The following is a 20,260-nucleotide window of genomic DNA, read 5'->3' as shown; positions in this document are numbered from 1 at the left end:
CATGATGGTATGACCACCATTGAGGAATGGCTGAATAAGTTGTCATATACAATTGTAATGGAAAGCTCTTGTGCCATAAGAAACTATGAGGGAAATGATTTCAGGATAACTTGGGAAGACTTATATGAACTGATGCAAAGCGAAGTGAGCAAAACCAGAATATTGTACACCATAACAGTAACACTGTACAATGAAGAACTGTGAATGACTTAGCTATTCATAGCAATGACAATGTTCCAAGAAAATTCCTAGGCCAAAATACAAACTCCTCTATTTGGCATTTAAAGCTCGCCACAATCTAGCCCATTTTCTAATGACTGGATGTGGAATTTCATCCTTTGCATTTCCTTTTCCTGCAGGATACTTCTTTCTGACCTCTCACTATTCCTGCTTCCTGCACGTGCCATTTCCTGTACATGGGAAGTCCATGCGGATTCTCCCCTCCAGTCTTTGATGGGAGATTCTCTCCTTCCTCAAATACCTGATGATATACTTAACTGTTCACTTCTTAAATCTCCTCAGAGAAACGATGCTACATGAGGAGATGTGCTTGTTTTCATTTTGTCTTCCTTTTGTCAATTATTAAAAGCTGACATACTTTCAAAATTGGAGAACCTGCTCCAACTCTGGGAACCCCAATTCTGGACATGTTTCTGATTAATGAAGAAATCCCTGAAATACAGGATGAGAAAAATGTGGCTGAATTCCAGTTCCTATGAAATGGCAACCTTGTACCCAGGGTTTTTAAGAAACTGTTCATTTAGGCTAAGAGTTACAGGAAGGCAATCCTTTGGCTGATATGGGGCAAGTCCATTTAACATATGAAGGGCAGCGTGTGTGAGGCAATCCACTGTGGAGATTAGGTAGACAGAGATGTAAATGCATCTGTATCTAGTGGTGGGCTACGGATACCCCGAAGAGCTTGGGTTCACTGTACCCTTTCTCACAGCTCCTCAGGAGCCCCTCCAAGGGCCCAGTGGGCTGTGGGTGCCCTGCAGAGCCTGGGCTGGGCCCACGTGTCCCTCCATCATCACAGGGGACACAGCAAAGACTCTTCCGAGTCCCAGAGCTAACCACTATGGCAAGCCCTGCATACCCAGGCGACAATCTGCCTTTGACCTCCTGAAGGATGCTGAAGCTAAAGATGACAGATCTGTACGAGTCAGATGATTAGTTTAGGACAGGAAAGGTGGGCTGGACCCCTTAAGATACTTGGACAGAAAACCTCCACAAAGAGGAAATTCATTGATTCATTGATTCCACAAGCATTTTATTTTATTTAAGAAAAACTGCTTTGGGGAGGCACTCTGCTAGGGGCTGAGACTCCCAAAGGGCAACTCCCTCTCTCAAAGGAGCTCACTGTCTACTGGGATGGGGTCAGGGAGATGGGGACGAGAATACAGCTAAATCAATATAAAATAAATAAAAAGATAAAAAGTTTGGGGGGAGATGTGGGTAGAAGTTAGGGGAAGTTAAGACCAAGCAAAAAATGACTGGAAAAGGCCCCCCCCTGCCGAAGGCCATATTTGAACCCAGGTTTGGTGAAAACCAGAGATTCTAAGGGACATTGGGGAGAAGGGAGAGAATTCCAGTCATGCAGGAGACAGGGCAAAGGCCAGTTAGGAGCTGGACTGTCTCAAAGGAGGGTGCAAAGCAGGCTGCCAGCCAGAATGCAGAGGGACAGCCTGGGCAATCAGTCTGGAATATCAGATAGAAGCTAGGTTATGAAGGGCTGGAAATACTTGGATTTGGATTGTACCCCAGAGCCACAAGGCACCCATAGAGGGCTTCTATACCAGGGTTCATTTCTGGACTTTAGGATTAGTTATAAATATGACACCGAGGGGAGACCAATTAGGAAGGTGCTCTGCTAGTCCATTAAGAAGTTAGTTCAACACCCAAAGGGCAACAAAAATGTGCATCCCCTTTGACCCAGCAATACCACTACTGGGTCTATACCCTGAAGACATTATGAAAAAGGGTGAAAACATCACTTGTACAAAAATATTCATAGAGGCCCTGTTTGTGGTGGCAAAGAATTGGAAACTGAGTCAATGTCCATCAAATGGGGAATGGCTTAGCAAACTGTGGTATATGCATGGGATGGAACACTATTGTTCTATTAGAAACCAGGAGAGAAATCTGACCTCAGACACGTAATAAATACCTAGCCCTGTGGCCTTGGGCAAGCCACTTAACCCCATTGCCTTGAAAAAAATCTAAAAAAAAAAAAAAGAAACCAGGAGGGAAGCCTGGGGGGATTTGCATGAATTGATGATTGATGCTGAGCAAGATGAGCAGAACCAGAGAAACACTGTTCACCCTAACAGGGGGTGATGATCAAACTTAACGGACTTGCTCATTCCATCAGTGCAACAATCAGGGACAATTTTGGGCTGTCTGTGATGGAGAGTACCATCTGTATCCTGAGAAAGAATTGTGGAGTTTGAACGAAGACCTTTAATAAAAAACAAACAAACATTATCTTATTATGTTAATTTTGCTATCTCTTATACTTTATTTTTTTCCTTAAGGATATGATTTCTTTCTCCTTACATTCAACTTAGATCAATGTATACCATGGAAACTATGTAAAGACTAACACACTGCCTTCTGTGGGGGGTGGAGGGAGGGAAGCGAGATTAGGGGGGGGGAACTGTAAAACTCAAAATTAATAAATTAAAAAAAAAAAGAAGTTAGTTCACTTACTCCAAAGGAGGTACACTTAGGACTAAACACTCTCCATTGATAAGAGATTGGCCAAAGCTGCTGGAGCATCAAAGCCAAATGCCAGTGGCAAGACAAGATTTAGAACCTAAAGGCTCTTTACCAGATCATGAAGTCCAAAGTTCTCAGATTACAGGTGAGGAAACCGAGGCTGTCCGAGATCACCCAGGTAATCTCTGATGTTTCCCATTCTTTCTACTTCAGTCTCCTGGGTCGGAGACCCTCTTAAATTTTTTTTTTTTTTTTTTTTTTGGCAAGGCAAAAGTTTAATGATCACATCTGAGTAATAGCATGAGATGGATTTGAACCCAGGTCCTTCTGGCTCCAGGGCTGGTGCTCTATCCACTGAACCACCCAGCTTGCTGCCAGAGACCTTCTTAAAGTTCTTAAGGTCCAGGATCCATTTTGGCCAAGGTGTAGAGCAAAGAATGGAAGGATGAGCGGAGGGGTGTTTTAAAGGCAGTGATATCATTTAGGAGCCATTCTAATACTTCAGGAGAAAGGACAAAGGCTTGGCCTAGGGCTAGGGCAGTGGTGACATTAGCAGACAACAGAAAGGATTCCTATGAGGAATACAAATACACAAAAAAGTTCTCTAGTTGCCAGACTTTATTTCTCCATTTATCCAACAGACATTGATTGAAGACCTTTTAAAGACAGAGTCACTGAGCAAGGTGCTAGGGAAGATACAAAGAACCCAGGTTTTCAGAGATTAGGTGGCATGGTGGACAGGGGACCGGGCCTGGAGTCGGAAAGATCCAGGTTCAAATCCAGCCTCCAACACTCACTAGCTGTGTGTCCGAAGGTAAATTGCTTAACCTCTGCCTCAGTTTATCCCCCATAAAGTGGGGATAAAAACAGCAGCAACTTCCCAGGATTGTTGTGAGGATTAAATATTTCTTAAAAATGCTTAGAATATTGCCTGGCTAAGAGATGTACATCACATTCACTCTCTTCCAACAAAGAAATGTAATTATAAATATTTTAATGTTGCTCATGTCCACAAGTCTACTAAAATATTGAGTTCTTGGAGAATATGATGACCTTGGGTCCTGTTTGCTCAGATATCATGTCTGCTATCTCTGAAACGGGGCTCCCCTGAAGAGTCTGAACTGTGGAGGGACCTTCTGAACTTACCTTACTACATACCCCAAATTCAATTATACAGAAAAGGAGCCCCATCTACTTCAGTAAAGGGGGTGTTTATGAAGTGCTCCCTCTGGGGCAAGGCTGCTGCCCTCAGTGAGCTCACCAGGTACCTGGGAAGTCAAGGGGAGGGCCAGCCCTCTCAAGGGGTGCTGGGATGGGAAAGGCCTAGAGAGGCAGCAGGGATCAGGATCAAGGCTGAGCCTTCAAGATTTCATGGGGAGGCCGGAAGAGAGAGTATTCCCTCACACTGGGGAATATTTGTAACATATGAATCAGGATGAACATAACGGCCTTCCCTCATCAAAAGTAGCTTAGTTTTTAAGACAACAAGGATGTGGCTACAGTATTTCTGAGCAACGTACAATCTATAAGAGGGTAATTTTTAAATTAAAAAAATCAGGCAAGTTTCCGCGCTAAAGGGGGTGAGCTTTCCCTGGAAACTTCTCTGACCTAGAATGCTTCATTTTCTTCAAGGAAGAGATTTTCCACCAGAATCTCTCTCCCCTCATTCCTGTTCTGAGCAGGAAAGGAAAGGTTCACTTTGCAAAGGCAATGAGGCAGTCTAGCATTCTGGACAGAGGCGCCAATCTTAGGGTGCAGAACAGCTTCCGGCAAGGACAAAAGGCAAGGGCAAGAAGATAAGGGGCTTAGGCATCACTCCAAACCATCTTTTCCACAGACCCCCCCCCTTGGGGTGAAAGCCTTGAAGGTTGGGGGTGGGCCATATGGATTTAATCTGTCTGACCTCTTCCTAGGGTCTTTCAGCACAATGATTGCTAAGGAAGGACAAAAGTAGACAGAGACTACAGACCCTCCATCATAGCTCCTTCAAAGTTAGAGCACACATTCTGCTGAATCCATTTTGAATGGACAATTCTCCCTTAGATACAGCAAACTGATATTCTCTGTAAAGTCTGTTATACCACATATAGGAGTGGTTTTAGCCTGAAAGATAGAATCTAGGTTTCACTAAGGGGCTGCTAGACATTCTTGAACCAGCCCAGCAAGGGATGTGGTGCCCAGCAGATGAGGGAAGATGGCCAGAAGAAGGGAAGAACTGTGGCAGGAGCTCTGCTCTCCCAAGTCCCGAGCCTCGGGATGGTGCCACCCCTCACATTCTTCCTGGGCGATGGATGACCCACACTGGGATCCCAGACAACTTTCTAAGTCTCTAAGGTAGAGAAGAGTTGTTGATCTGCCAAATACCAGTGACTGCAACCAATCCTACTTACAAAACCCTTGACTGATTCAGAACTATGGGTAATGCAGTTCAGAAATGTCCCGTTTTTAATCTTTAAAAATTCTTTGATTTGTTCAAAAATATTTATTGATCACCTGTTACTCCTGAAGCACTCTGGAAGATGAAAAGACAAAAGCCCTGCTGCCTTATTTACAATCTAGAAGAGAAACTGAGACATGTACATAACAAAAGGCAATATGCAAGAGGTCCCCTAACAAAGGCCCTGTGGGTTAGGATACTTCAGAGGAGAAAACCACTTCCCCTGAGGCGCCCAGGGAAGTCACCAGGATGCTGAGCATTAAAGATGCAGAATTGCTAAAGAAGAAAGAAAGCAAGAGATTTTTAAACAGCCAAGGGTGGTCTGGCTGGATCCTTAGATGTGTAGAGGGGGGATGAGAAGAGAAAGGGAAGTCACAGACACTGCTGAACCGGAAAGTCAGACTAAAGAATCCTTAGCAAATGGGTGCCAAGTGCATCTCCGAAAGTTTCTGGACAAGGAAATGAGAAAAATGAAGGAAGCAGGGAGAGAATGAGTGCTGTGTAGGCCACTGCAATAAACAGGTCAGAATTAAAGTCAACAATTAAATAGGAAATTAGGGAGGGAAGAAGGGCCGGACTGCCAGATCTTTAATCCAGGAATATGGCAAGGCTTTGTCCTTTTATTGTTCAGTCCTTTCAGTGACCATGACCCCATTTAGGGTTTTCTTGGCAAAGATACCGGAGTGGTTTGCCATTTCCCTCTCCAGCTCATTTTTTAGAGGAAACTGAGACAAGGTGAAATGATTTGTCCAGGGTCTCCCAGCTAGGAAGCGTCTGAGAACAGATCTGAACAAGTCGACAAGCATTTGTGAATCTGCAGGCAGAGTGAGGGGAAAGGGCAAAACCAGTCTCTGTCCTCAGAGGAGCTCCTTATGGGAAGGACACCACCAAGGGGTGTCATAAAACGGGAGTGTTAAAGGGAGGGAGATGGCGGGGGGCTGGGGGAGAGAGCCTGTGAAGGCATTTCCAGAGCCATGGTGGGCAGGGAGGGCATCCCAGGTGCCAGGCCAGGGTCCAGAGAGAGGAGAGCTGGGAAAGACATGGCCCAAAGGGCATTGTGGGGGGGGTGAACTCTAGACTCTAGAGGCCCAGGATTCAGCTAGGCCTCCAGGACATCAGAAAATGCCTCCATTTGTTATTGAAATAGCCTCCTTCCAGCCTGGGGGGATTACAGACCCGGTGGCCGGGCGCCCCCGACTCCCCTCAGAATCTCCAGCTTCCCTCAGAGCTCCCGGGCCCGGGCCTGGCTGCCCTGCCCTCCCTCGAGGCTTCTTTTGATCCTGCCGGATCCATTATTGCCAATATAAAGGAAAGGCCTTTGGAATGCCTTCCGCGCCTGGCAAGGAGGGTTTTGAGGCAAGCGCTTCCCGGGCTATGGCGGGGCCTGAGCGCGGTCTGCAGGCTGTCCCTGGGGTCCTGGGGGGCTCTGCGGTCCCGGCCCCCGTCCCCCGGACCCCCGGCCCCCGGCCCCCGGCCCCCCGGCCCCCCATGGTGCCGGCGTGGGACAAGGCCCGGCCCCCCGCACTCCCTGACCGCGTGCGGGTCCCGGGGCTGTTGTGAACGGGGCCGGGGGCTCTGGTGGCGGCCAGGGCCCGCACCCCCAGCGTGCCCCCACGTCTGCACGGGGGCACTGTGTCCGGGGTGCCCGCCCGCCTTCGGGGCCTCTGCTGACTCGGGCCCCCGCGCCCCGCGGCCTCCGCGCGTCTCTGCTCTTTAACCTCATCTTTTGACCCTTGGCTCCCCCTGGCATCGCGGAGCGCTCACGGGGCTGGGGCAGTGCCGCCGGGCCGGGCTCGTCTGCATTGGCACAGCTCGTGCCCGGGCGGGGGCCGCGCGCTCTGCCCTCCGCACTGCTGCAGGGGCAACTTTCGGCTCTTTTCGCCTTAGGCAGCGGCTGCTGCGGGCAGGGGCGGGGGCGCCGGGCGGGGGGCGCCGGGCGGGGGGGGGGCCGGGCACGGGGGGCGCCGGGCACGGGGGGGGGCGCAGGGCTGGAGCGCAGGGCGGGGGGCCGGGCGGGGGGCGCCGGGCACGGGGGGCGCCGGGCGGGGGGCGCCGGGCGGGGGCCGGGCACGGCGGACTTACTGGGCGGCGGGCGGCTTGGGCATGCTGGCGGCGGGCGCGGGGCCGGTGCCATGGCGACGCCGACGCCGCCCGCGGGGGCCCGGCCCGGCCGCGAGGTTGGCTGAGGCCGCGGCGCCGCGCCCGGGGGAGGGGCTGCGCGGCGGGCCCGGGGGAGGGGGCGCGGGGGAGGGGGCTCCTCCGGGCGGCGGCGGCGGCTGTAAGTGCGGCCCCCCGCGCCCCCGGCCCCCGGGCCCCGCGCTTCCGGGGTGCGAGGACTCGGGGAGGGGAGGGGAGGGGGCCCCGCCCGGCCCGGCCCGGCCAGCGGGCGCACGCGCCTGCGCGCTCCCGGCCCCGCCCCGCCCCCTCCCCGGCGCCGCGCTCCCGGCCCCGCCCCTCCCCGGCGCGAGCAGCCGCGCGGGCGGGGGCGCGCCCCGGGGTGAGGAGGGGGCGGGGCGCGGGGCCGCGGGCGGGGCCGCGCGCGGGGCGGGGGCCGGCCGGAAGCGCGCGGGGCCGCGGGGGACGGGGCGGAAGCGGGGCGCGGCGGCGGCGGCGGCGGCGGCGGCGGCGGCGGCGGGGACGGAGGCCGCGGCCCGCGGAGCGCTGGAGGGGCCGCACGGCGGAGCCCGGGGCGGCGCCCGGCGCGGCGGCGGGGAGCCCCCGGCCCCAGGCCCGGCCCGTGAGTAGGCGGCGGGGGGCGGGCGGCGGCGCGGCGGCCGCGGCTAAGGCCTGTCTCTCCGCAGATGGTGTGGTGGCGCGCTTCTCGCAGTGCCTGGCCGAGTTCCGGGCGTGGCTGAGGACCAGCTGGCTGCGGCTCGGGCCCGACAAGCCGGAAGTGATGCTGGTAGGCCGGGGGGGGGGCGGGGGGCGTCGCGTCCCCGCGGAGCCCGGGGCCCCCGGGAGGCCCCAGCGGCGGCCGGATCCGGGGCCCCCGGGCGGGCGGGGCGGGCGGGGCGGGGGCGCGCGGGCGGGGCGGGGGCGCGCGGGCGGGGGCGCGCGCGGGCGGGGCGGGCGGGGCGGCGGCAGGCGCAGCCCGGGCCCCGCTCGGCCCCCTCCGGGCCCCGCCGCCGGCGCCCTACATCCGGGTTCCGGAGCCCCCCCGCCCCGCCCGCGCGGCGCGGTGACCCGGCGGCGCCAGCAACATGGCGGAGGTAAGCGGCCCCGCCCGCGCCGCCGCCCACCTGTGGCCCGGGCCCCGGGGGCCGCACGCGGCCGGGCAGGGGCGCCCCGACCCCCGGGGACGGCGGCGGGTCCCCGGACGCCCCCCGCGCCGTGCTGGGGCGGGGGCGGGGCAGCGCGGGCAGCGGGGGGGGGGGGTCAGCCCGGGGGGGCCCGGCCGGCGGGGGTCTGCGGGCACAGCTGCGCCCCCGGCACAGGGCGGTGCAGGCGGGGCCCGGCGGGCAGCGGCCCCGTGCCCCTTGGCACCTTCTCTGCCGCTCCGTCTTTTTTAAGCGAGCGTGCCCCGTGCAGCGCCCCCGGCCCGGGGCAGCGTCCGCGCGCCTCTGGCCGCCGGGTGGGCACCGCCCGGGCACTGCCCGCCCCTGTGCCCGGGGCCCTGCTCGGAACGCACGCGGGGGCCCGCGGGGCCGGAGGCTGTTCAGCCCCTCCAGCCCGTCCCTTTCTGCCCCCACCTGTCCGCCGAGGGGGCCGGGGCCGCCCCGCCGGCAGAGCTCTGGCAGTTACATAATATTCTGCCAGAAATCAGGTTTTCCTGATTGTAAATGCCCCCCGGGACGGTGGGGGGCGGAGGACAGACAGACAGACAGCCCGAACTGGCGCGGCTGCCTCCAGAGACGGGAAGTGGCCTGACGCGCGGCCTCACCACTTAAACAAAAGAAAAAATAAACTCGCGATTTCACGTTGCATTATTTTACGTGAGAAGTTTTTTTAGAATCTGTTTCAAACATTGCCTCCGAAGTTCACCTCTTAAAACTATTTCTGGTTTTAAACTAATCAAGAGACCGTTCCCATTGAATTGGGTCCACTCGGTCATTTGAAATTAAATGCTGCATAGAATTCATAAATCTCTTCATTCATCCATCTGACAGTTGCATTTTATTTAGTTTTATGGCAGTGTATTCGATAGGTCAGTGCGTTAAGATGGCTCGTGGCAGAGGATGAGCTTCTCTACGACTCCCTCATCCCTAGAAGAGCTGGAGCACAGCCGGGTCTAGTCTAGGAAACTCGAGGGCCGGCCGGCCGGTCCGCGGGGTCCAACGGGACATCTGTGCCGGACGGGCTCTGGTGGGGAGACAGGCAAGGTGCTGCGCTCCAAATTAAACAAACAGAGGGGGTCTGGGCTGCTGTCGGAAGTGGTGCTGTCCTTTTAGGGATCCCCTCCGAAGGGTTTATTGAAAGACACAGCCCAGGGACCCAAGATGAAAAGAAACGAATAGTTTGGAATTTGTACCCTTGGAAGAGAATGCTGACAGGGGTCAGATCTCAAAACAGAAGCAGATAAAACAGGCTTTGGCGCTGTTCACAATTGAAATGATCATAATATGGTTTACAGATTTCCTTCATAGGCACTTGGCCAGAAAGAACACGTGGGGAAAATTCCAGGTTATAAAAGCTTTTAGAGATAAAAGAGGATGATAGAGCCCTCTTTGAAAGATCTGGAAGAGACCTGAGATCTAGTCTGAGATGCTCTCATTTAGCAGAGGAAGGACCTGTTGGGTCTGCAACTAAGATCCAAACTAGAGAACTTTTATAGACAGGAAAACTGAGGCTCAGGGAGTGGGGCTCCAAAGTGATGTGGGTAGCCTAGGATCCTGGACTCCAAGTCTCCTTTCCTTGACCCCCCAGCCCCTGCATTACATGCTCTAGCAAACCAGAGCTGCAGAGCAGAGTGAACACCACCTCAGGTCTTCTGACCCTCAAGAAAGCTAGTGATGCCCAGTGGATGCACCTGCCATACCTGAGTTTTGCTGCCATTTTCTCACTCCAGCCCTGAAAGGTAGGGCCCCAAGAGGCAGCCTCAACTCTTAGACAAGTAGCATGAGCATCAGGGAGCCTCGCCCAGCCCCAAATGAACTGGTAAAGACCAGAAATTTTGATGCTGCTTATTTACTTGTGTACACTACTCTAGAACTTTACAAACCAGATACAAACCACCCCTGATAATTGGATACCTGTGCTACCTGTCTGCATTTAATATTGGTGCAGACTACTTCTATAGGACTGTTAGATTTTTCTCTTCTACCACAGGACTTCTGCAAGAAAATTGTGTTTGAGGTGGGGCAGCTGTTGTGCATTATTCCAGAAGTATTTCTTTCCAGATTCTATTTGTCTAAATTACTAGCTTTCTTACTCATCTTGAACTGCTTGGAAAGTTACTAAAAAGAAGGGGAAACAGACCTGAGAGCAAAGAAAGTTGGACATTTGGGTAATAAGCAAAGTTGAAATGGGGGAAATAATGTTTATTTGTTTTTTTAAAGTATTGATGGGCAGCATGACAATAATTATGATGGTTAAATCTAGAAACGTAAGGCTCTCCTGAAAACTTTGAAAAGCAACCGAATGTCCTTTTATGATTATCGATCAGTACACCTGGAGGTGTACTGATCTGGATATGGCATACAAATGGGTCCCGAAAGAGTGATGGACAGTCTTACAGCCAGGAGACCTGAATTCAAATTCTGACACTTCCCGCAAAAGTCATGTGATTCTGTGATTTAATCTTTCTCAACTTCAGTTTCCTCATCTGTAAATGAGAGAGGAGCAATAAGAATCTCTCCTTAGGTCCCGGGGAAGAGGTAAGCCCATTTAAGTAATTAGCTGGCTAGTCAGAGGCCAGATCTCTTTATGAGCATTTTGATGGGAAAGAGAAAGGATCTTTGAGGAACCATCTAGAGTTTGTAGATAGCTGTTGTTGACCGGGGCAGCCCAGCTAGTGGAGCCAGCCTTCTGCATATCTGTTTTGGAGTCAGGAAAATGGTGGTGTGAGAAAATGGGAAAAGCCCAGTGAAGACGTGAATGAATTCTTCCTGGGTCCGATGCTTAAAATACTTCCCTAGTTGGGTGGCCCTTTGACAAAGCCCTTGGCTTCTGTGTTTTGTTTCCTTATGGGTAAAAATGGGATGTGTGTGTGTGTGGGGGGGGGGGCTGCAGTGAGGGGAGGAAATGGCTCTTAAGGACCCTTCCGGATTAGATCCACAATCCTCCTTCATCTCTCCCTTAGCCATCCTTGGCCTTTCCCAAAGACAATTCTTGTGATAAATACAGCTTTTAGTTTGTTAGTATATGTGATTTTCTTTAGAAATTGATACAAAATTCATATCGTAGGAGTAGAAGTTGAAGGTGGTAAAATGGTTCTATCTACTAGTAACATACTCATTCTTCCCAAACAAAAACTGATACCAAATGCAAAACAATAAATCTAATGCAGAAAGAGATTCCATTTCAGCCTCAAATACCAGGGTATTTGAGAGGGTCATTAATTACTTGAGATGTTGTCCAATTTCATGTATAAAATGAATAGAGAGACTTATTATTGCATGATCGGTTTTCCATTTTTCTCGATAGTTTCTACCAGATAACTGTTGTTTAAAATAAAATATTTGACATTGGGCACTTTCCCCCCAAAAGATTCAGTCAGCATTATTGTTTAGATTTTAATATCTTACATTGTACCTATGTAAGTAGGAGTTTGTCTTTGCTTCTTGAATAATCTGAAACAATATTACATTTTTGTCTTCTAGACTCAGGAATTTTTTTAAAAATTCTGAAAATGGTGCATTTTCCCTCTGCTTGGCTAAATATAGCAGCTAGGATACAATTATATAAGAGGTTTTAGTATTTCTTAACCTATTCAGAGCTTTAGAAAGAAATGTAACATCTTGTTTTTGTCATTGAGAATAGATCTTGTAACATTGTATTGGTGAAAAATGTATATGCAAATTATATTTTTATATGTATACATATATCTAGATAAAATGCTAATTTTTTTCCCTTTTCCCCCCCTAGCCTTCTGTTGAGTCTTCAAGCCCAGGTAAATATTTTTTATCTTGCTTATTTGACGTTCTCTGAATCCTTCATAACATTTAACTAGAACCCAGAGGAGTTCTTTATCCTCTGCATTGCCTTTTGTCTTGCTTTTCATTTCTTTTTTTTCCCTCATGTTAATGTATAGGACGAAGTCCTAGCCTACCATTGGTTTGAGAGTTGAGCTGGGGCTTCCAACAATTCATCCCCAACTACTCTTGGAATCTCTTTCTATCCACGGAGTTTTGACTGTGTTTGAGAATTTGTAAAGCTAGGTAGCAATCTACATTTCTGACACTTCAAATACTAAAACTATAAAAATAGGTCAAGCTGGAATTACATATGGAGAATTAGAGTCATTTTCATCCCAGAAGAGAGACATTTTTAAACCAAAGTAGTAGCAGAGGAGAGAAAGCCTTGTCTTCTGGAGAGTCTGAGATGAGAGCATCCTGGCTGACCATTTGTAAGTCAGTGGACTCTCCTTGGATTGTGCCTGAGACCACCTGAGCCCCTCTTCCTTCTCCCCCTCCGAGCTTGCAAGGCTTCATAAGGATTCCCACACTTAGCTTGGCTCCATCGTAAATCCTCCATTGAGGTTTAGGAAGCTAAAATTTGGGGAAATAATAAGGGTTTTCTCTCTCACCTCCACGTTTTCTAAGGAAAAGGTTGGTAGGGGGGAGTTGAAGAAAGAAAAGCCAGGGTGCTCCTGTTTGCTTCTCTGTCCTGTTCTTGATTGCTGTTCTAATCAGTTCCTGCAATTTTCTGCAAGTTGCATTCCCCCAAATTCTTTTCCTTCTGGCTTGTTTTGGTGGTGCCGGACCCTAGTGACTAGACCAGTCATGTGTCAGCCTCCAGCACTGGACTTGACACAGCCGTGGCTGAGGGGGACAAACACATCCCCAGCAGTGCGGCCAGCCCCCCTGGAGATGGTATGAGGACAACTAGGGGATTTTTGTCCCTTCCTGGCCTGTCTCTGTAGTAGAGAGCAGGGTTTCCCTTCAATATTCAGAAATATTAGGGGAGACCAGGGAGCCAGGCTTCTGCATACATCCCTGCCCACAGGAGGCCACACATAAGATGCAGGGTGAAGTAGAGATGAACTGGAGCAGCCCTGGGATAGTCTACCAGGTGGGGACTGAGAAGAAACTGGGCATCAAAGGAGGGAGGTGCTTTGGAAAAGAGAAAAAGTGACTTGGGGCACAGAGTAAGGCCTGTCTTGTCTCCTGTGTTTGGTTGGTTCGTTTGGCTTAGGAAACATTCACAAATGTTCCTAGTGATGGTTCCGTGGTCAAGGAAAAGTCATTCAGAAGTGACAGGGATGGGCAGGGAGGGGAGTGTCCTCAACAGATTAGGTTTGTTTGATCCCGGAGGGTAGAAAGTTGGGGCAGTGGGTGGAAGTCCCAGATGCAAGTTTGGCTCCAGTCATGATAGCAGGAGGAACTAGCTCGAGTAACCTTTGGGAAAGTTCCCAGACTGGTGTGGGGTGCTTCTGGCTCCTGGCCCCAGGTTGATGGACTGCTGGTTGGAGATAGGACTTGTTCTGCATATCCAACCATTTTTTCTTTAGGATGTATTAAAGCTGAGTCAGTGTATCGTACGGTGACATTCACTGTAGTAGTATAATAATTCTTGTGATAGTAGTAGTCATCACTGATATCTACTGCACTTGAAAGTTTACAAAGCGGTTTTCTTGGTTGGTCTTATTTAAACCTCACAAAAATGCTGTGAAGTTGGGTTTCTCTGCCCTTCCCCACCCCGATGCCTTTCCCTGTCCTCTTTTCCTAATCTAATCCCACTGAAGCCATGAACTTGGGGAGCCGGTTACTTGTGGGAGCCTCAGTGTGGCGGTGAGGGGAGAGTTGTTACTTCTGGTCTAAGTAGAGGGCAGACCCTCATTGTCCATCCTCAGTTTCTGAGGCTAGCCTGCAAACCTAACAATCCTTGTTCCTTTTGCTTCAGTAAGAAGATGTCTTCTGATGTAACAGCTCACAGGTACCTGTGGGTTATTTGGGGACTGCCTGGAATTATCAGAAGTGGCCCCTTGTCCAGTAGTTTTCCTTGAATTAGAAAGCCATACTGTCTCAGCCCATTCTGCTCTTCAGCAACTGGGCATCCCCGGCTGACACCTGTTAGGGGTAAGAAGGAGGGGACAGTGTGCACTCGAGAAAGGAGGCCTTTCCTTGTTCCTGCCCGCCTGCCCTCAGGTTACAAAGGAGACAACCGAGGGGCTAGCTATTACGCCCCCCCCCCCCCCACAAAGTGCTGAGAGAGCATTAGGGAGCAAAGCAGAGAGGGTCTTTCAGCTATGATGGTTGGCATTTCTGGCATGCCCTTTATTAGAAAATCTTTGAGGAACCAAGCTTCTTTTACCAAAGTCATTACAAAGGGGATCTGGATGCACAAGGGCACAATGACAGTGGCAAAGGAGGAGAACGTTAATGCTGGTATATCTCAGTATAGCTCAAGGATAAGCCTGCCGTTGGGCAGGCCTAGGCCCAGCTGAAGGGAAATCTGATCTCCTGGTTTCAGGGTCCACACTAATGTGATAGAGTGAATCCATTGATTGGAATGTTTCTCTTTCATTCCTTTATTCTGTCTTTGCTACTGAAATCCTGACAAAAGGAAGGTAGAATACCGCAGCTGTGTTGCTAACTTTGTACTTGTTTCTTTAGCATTGTTTACTTCACTATTAAGCCCTTGTTCTCTACCTTTGCCTCTAGACCAGACAAGGATCGACCAAGGCCTTTGGGCCAAGTCTGCCAGCCACCCACCAGCTCCACTCCCCAGACTAAGAATGGTGGTTTATTTTTTTTTAAAGAAATTTCAAGTTTAAATAAATTGTAAAATGAAAAAAAAAGAAGTCATTCTTAGCTCGATGGCCCTCCAAAAGCAGGCAGCAGTTAGCAGACCCCTGCTCTAGATATTTGGATCAAAAATAAGAGAGTATTTTGTTTTACCAGATGAAACTATTTTCTTGAATTTGTAAGAAATTAAACTTCAGTCTGAGATTATTTTATACAGCTGCTTTTGGCAATCAGGTCATTTTAGATTAGAATGTTCTAATAAAGATTTGAAATATTAATAGGCAATATATATAACTCCCTGGCGCAATGTCACTAATTGGGGGGACGAAATGTTCCATATGAATAAATTTTCCAGGTAACTGAAGTCTTACCCGTCAAAAGACTAGAAGATTTTCATTTTAATTATATGGGGTGAAATTCTTTCCAAATGCATTCTCTATTTCCTACTTTATTAAGTAGAGTAGCCTGAAGCAGTTTATGAGATGACTCAAGTACCGAACTAGAGCCCCTGTAGGACAGCCTCCCAGTTTGTTGGCTTGCCCACTAAATATGGGTGACTTGGTAGTTTTGTTTGGTTTTTTTTTGTCTGCTTGTAATGGTTCCTTCCTTGTAAACTATTACTCCTCCCTATGGTCAGTGTTACCATGCTCCTTATTTTCTGAATGGCTGCCTATAAGTACCCAACCCTTCTAAGATGATCAAGAGAATAAATTTTGTGACAACTGAGACTTTGTCCTTTGGAGTTACGGTTGAGCTTTTATAGAAGGGGGCATTCTTGTGGTTTTGTAGCTATTTCTTTGGGAAATCGTTCCAAGTAGATCCCTTTTTTCACTTAAAAGAGGAATATTGAATTAAAATCCACCATCACTGTGAATGAGGAGCTCCTTTGAATCAGCCTTTTTTAGCTGAGAGCATCACTTTCAACTGATGAATGAATGTATTAGGTACAAAATGCACAGGTTATGTTAAACAGGATGACCCAGGGGCTAATATGGTTTTCCTTGAGATGCAAGACTGCATGACACTGGAACCCTCTCTAGCTTAAGGGGAGCAGATTAATGCTTTCCATGTTAAATTTGAATGTTTAGATGTGATTCAGAATGTTTTCAGCATAGAAAGGTCTTGAACCAAAACATCTCTGTAATTCCATGTTTCAGGATTAGGAGGTATTTTTATAGTCATTGAGCAATAATATAAATAGTTTGGAAAATAGTTGGTAGAATGGAGAAAAGAGTGGGTTCTGTTTAGTCTAGGCGCATTGACACCTCGGGTCAGCCCCAATACAAACTCATTTTTCAAATGATTTATCTAGAGAAGGCACAACATTCTTAGATGATAATTATTTTTTAGGTGATCCAACATGGGCAACCATTATCAGGAACACTCAGATACATAAGCTAGGGTATAAATTAGGCTTATCTGAAACTTGGTCTCAAAAGTCAATGACTTGTTCTCCCCTAAAAGTTTGAAAGACATCTCCAGTATTTAGAGAAAGGCATGAAGTATTCATTTCTAGCAATACTTGTTAGAAACAAAATAAGAGTGTTGTTGTGGCTACTGTCTTACATGGGAAACTTGATACAAGCTCCCTATTTCCTGACTGCTCAGTCAGTCCCAGAGAAATAAAATGCAAACACATTCATTCAGTTTTTACCATGTGCTGAGGACACCAAGCAATCCTAATATGGGGAGATGTAGACCTAGGGCAGACTTTGGGAAAAGAGAAAATAGACAGCCTTGGATTGAGATTTTAGACCTGGAGAGCAGGAGGAGTGGGGAGACCATCCGGGCCTGCCAGATGAAGACTTGGGGACCCTGGTAGGAAATCTAGAAATGAAAGAGTTGAAACCTGGGGCATCAATACTAGTTCTGGCAGCAGGGAGATGGACTCAGACTAAGGAGGAAGAGACAAAAATTTTTGGGTAGGGAAAAGAAGCACCCATAGAACTCATGGGAGACGATCTAAGAGAGGAGACAGGAAAGAACCCCCACCCCGCTTTGCACCAGACTGAGGAGGTTGAGCCAGGTACACTCTGTAACTCTGGAAGAACTAGAGCTCAGCTTTAACTGCTCCTGTTTTCAGTGCCTGGGGATCTTTCCCATAGACTGTGTATTCGTGAAGACTGTGCTAAGCTTCGTTGGATTAGGGAGGTCCAGAGAGAAGGAATCTGCCATTTCCCAAGGTTTAGTCATGACCTGTTCGTGAATGTGCCAGTACTAAAAACAACAACTGAGATCTCATTCGGTGACCACAGTATTTTTAGGTGCTTTTGGTGGTAAAGATAATTCAACACTTGGGTCTAATATTTTTTTTATTTTGATTTCATAATTCTAAGATTAATTAGAGAATAGACTGAATAGAGAATTGGACTAAAAGGTAATGATGATGTTGGTGCTTTCTAACCAATCTAGGCATTGAATCATCATCTTCCCTCTGTTTCCTAGGGCCTAGGAGAGTTCTAGTGAGACTTATGGATTCAGAACTTCTCTTAGTCCCTGTGGTCCTATGGTAGGAATATCTGAGATTAATGAAATTAGTTCAGATTATGCCCTTAGTGCAAGCATCAGAAATCATTTAATCATCATAGTCTTCAACCCCAATGTATAGTTTTTGTAATATACATTCCTACCTTTTCTTTAGAATATGCCCACGGTACATACAAAAGTTGTAATTTAATCATTTTGGTCAATGTTAAGTCCTTTGCTGCTTGCCCTATGTGGAATAATCCTTAGAAATCCATCCATTTGTAGCTGCTCAGCCTCTCTGACTGCCTGGGGAAGGCCCCATGCTCAGGACCCTACCAGTGAGGCTGACAAGGCCAAACCCAGAAGGGATAATCTTTTCCTGCCCCCCACCCCAGACACCTTGCCTTTGCCTGAGACCCATCCCCTCTTTGTTAATGTTGTCACTCAACATGTACCTCTTTTAATTTACCAAGAACTTTTAAAATATTCTTTGCCAGGAGGTTCAGCAACATCAGATGACCATGAATTTGATCCATCAGCTGACATGCTGGTTCATGATTTTGATGATGAACGGACATTAGAAGAGGAAGAAATGATGGAAGGAGAAACAAACTTCAGTTCTGAAATAGAGGATCTTGCAAGGGTAAATTCTGTTAAGGGCTGGTTGACATGTAGAGATTCGCATCTTTGGTTTTGCAAATGTGGTGGATGTGTGAGAATAGGTATCAGTGTGGATGATATGGGGACGCCTTCTGGAATCAGACTAAGGAATGGAACCCTTGAAGGATGGGAGAGGAGAGGCAACTTTGTTCAGGTTTTTAAAGAAAAGATTCAAACTAGTATCCATTTTAATTAAATAATCAGGAATCAAGACCAGGACAAAGCTGGGTACAAGAGCACTTGAGATTAGAAAAAGATACCGTGGTCAGGGGGGGGGGGGCAGTGGGTGAAAGGGGATAGTGTTTATTGAGCAAGAAATGGAATCATCTGCACAGTATGTGAAGAAATATTGACAACAGAGAGTCGAATTTGAGGTTGTAGTGGTCCTAGGGATCAAGCCTGGAATTAACCTTGGAGACCATCCCATTGACTCCTCTTCTTACAGCTTTACAACTTGGGACCCAGAGGGCTAGAAAGGGAATAAGTGATTAAGGTAGGGTTTGAAACATCCTCAGACTGCATGAGGAAATGACTTTCCCACTGTGCTGTTTCCATCCTGTTTGTCAATTTGAGGAGCTCTTTTCTGAAAGTCCATTTGCTTATCAAAAAACTTGCACCTGTTTCCATTGTGGGGAAAGGGGGTCTTGAGAGATCATGTCTGGTTGCTTTCGTTTCACAGTGCCTCACAGTTGCTCTAGCCAGCTACATTTGATTATTACAGACCTTGAAAAAACTAAACTTGGTTTCATTTCATTTGGGTCCTAATGGGAACTTAAAAATACCCTTCAGAAATTAAGGATTTTTCAAAGAGGGTGAAACTTTTTTTTAATATAAAAATAAAATCCCAGCTATTTCCTGAACCTCATACTGAAACAGTTGAGAAAAGAGCTGGTCTATAAAAGTGTACTGGTAGGCAAGATGATCCATCCAGGAGGAGGGTAGAGATGGAGATTGCTTTAATTCCTCAGACTTCTGGACAGTCCTACAGCCTCAGCTTTGTGTGTCCTGCCCCAGGATACTAACGTGATATTGGTAACAGGGTGGAGAGGAAAGGAAGGGAAATGTGTGAGAGCCACAGTCATATGGTTAGTGATAAGAATCAGTAACCCCACATTTTGTACTATCTCAAAATAAAATTTAGTCAATAATGTGTATATAAGGACATGTCCTGACAGTTTCCCAAACAACTTTATGTATTTACTTACTCCTTTTCTCTACCAACTTTTTTTTTAATTCCTATTATTACTTCCAAATGCCCCAAACTACCAGCTCTTCCTTGGAGAAGAGGATTCTGGAAAGAGAGAGAGAGAGAGAGAGAGAGAGAGAGAGAGAGAGAGAGAGAGAATGGGTCTAACCTCAAAACCCAAATGGAGGCATCTTGCCACTGTCTTGCCTTTCCTGTCTGATCACCAGACCTCTAAAGCAGGAGAACTTCACCTGGAATCCAGGAGTTTTTCTTTTCTTTTTTAAATTTGGTAAATATTTCAGTATAATAGGTTTCTTCCAGACATGCTTTGGTTAAAAGCTTTTAAGAGCGTGGTTTCTGTGGAGTCCCATGGCTCTGCCACATAAAGGCTTCCACCAAAGGAGAACATCGGTGTTCTGGACGAGCAATAGCTAAACTATTTTTCACATAGGAAGAATAGTTTTATAACCCAAGGCCCCTGATGGAGTGTGGATTTGAGAGGTCATCTGGTCCAAGTTTCTCATTTACTGGAGGACAAAAATAGAGACCAAAGCATTAACTTCCTGCCCTGTATCAAAGTTAGGTTTTCAGATACCCCCCCCCCAATCTTATAACTCTAGACAACTACTTTAATGCTATTTGTGAATTGTAAATTGAGAAGGCAACTAGGTGATGTGCAGTGTTTTAATGTTGGGCCCAAAGTCAGGAAGACTCATCTTCCTGAGTTGAAATCCAGCTTCAGACACTTACTAACCATGATCCTTGGTCAGTCGCTTAACCCTGTTGTCACCTCATTTCCTCATCTGTAAAATGAGCTGCAGTAGAAAATAGCAAAACCACTCCAGTATCTTTGCCTAGAAAACCCCAAGTGGGGTCATGGAGAGGTGGACAGGAGTGAAACTGAAACTGACTGAACAGCAACAACAAAAATAATGTCAAGATCTATTT

General features: G+C 48.3%; 2 protein-coding genes across 11 annotated transcripts in view; one reads left to right on the top strand and one right to left on the bottom strand.

The window, feature by feature from the left end:
• Positions 1 to 7,343, bottom strand: part of DNAI4 (dynein axonemal intermediate chain 4) — a 66,210-nt gene extending 58,867 nt beyond the window's left edge. The window contains exon 1 of the mRNA XM_074221242.1: positions 7,238 to 7,343. Within this exon, the coding sequence (XP_074077343.1) occupies positions 7,238 to 7,260 (23 nt within the window). The 5' untranslated portion in view covers positions 7,261 to 7,343. The remainder of the gene's footprint in view (positions 1 to 7,237) is intronic.
• Positions 7,344 to 7,809: 466 nt separating this feature from the next.
• The window catches only part of MIER1 (MIER1 transcriptional regulator), a 61,132-nt gene continuing 48,681 nt past the window's right edge, over positions 7,810 to 20,260 (top strand). Inside the window, exons 1-4 of one of the 10 annotated variants that reach the window (XM_074221239.1) lie at positions 7,810 to 7,892; positions 7,957 to 8,057; positions 12,179 to 12,203; positions 17,964 to 18,109. In XM_074221239.1, the coding sequence (XP_074077340.1) occupies positions 8,052 to 8,057; positions 12,179 to 12,203; positions 17,964 to 18,109 (177 nt within the window). In that variant the 5' untranslated portion in view covers positions 7,810 to 7,892; positions 7,957 to 8,051. Of the gene's footprint in view, positions 7,893 to 7,956; positions 8,058 to 8,315; positions 8,365 to 8,817; positions 18,110 to 20,260 lie in introns of those variants that run through there. The other 9 variants (XM_074221236.1, XM_074221237.1, XM_074221235.1 and 6 more) reach the window with 9 other exon arrangements.

Source organism: Macrotis lagotis, chromosome 2, assembly GCF_037893015.1.
Source record: "Macrotis lagotis isolate mMagLag1 chromosome 2, bilby.v1.9.chrom.fasta, whole genome shotgun sequence".
Taxonomy (NCBI): domain Eukaryota; kingdom Metazoa; phylum Chordata; class Mammalia; order Peramelemorphia; family Peramelidae; genus Macrotis; species Macrotis lagotis.
Note: the sequence above shows the minus strand (reverse complement) of the source record. Positions and strands in the feature narration are given on the sequence as shown.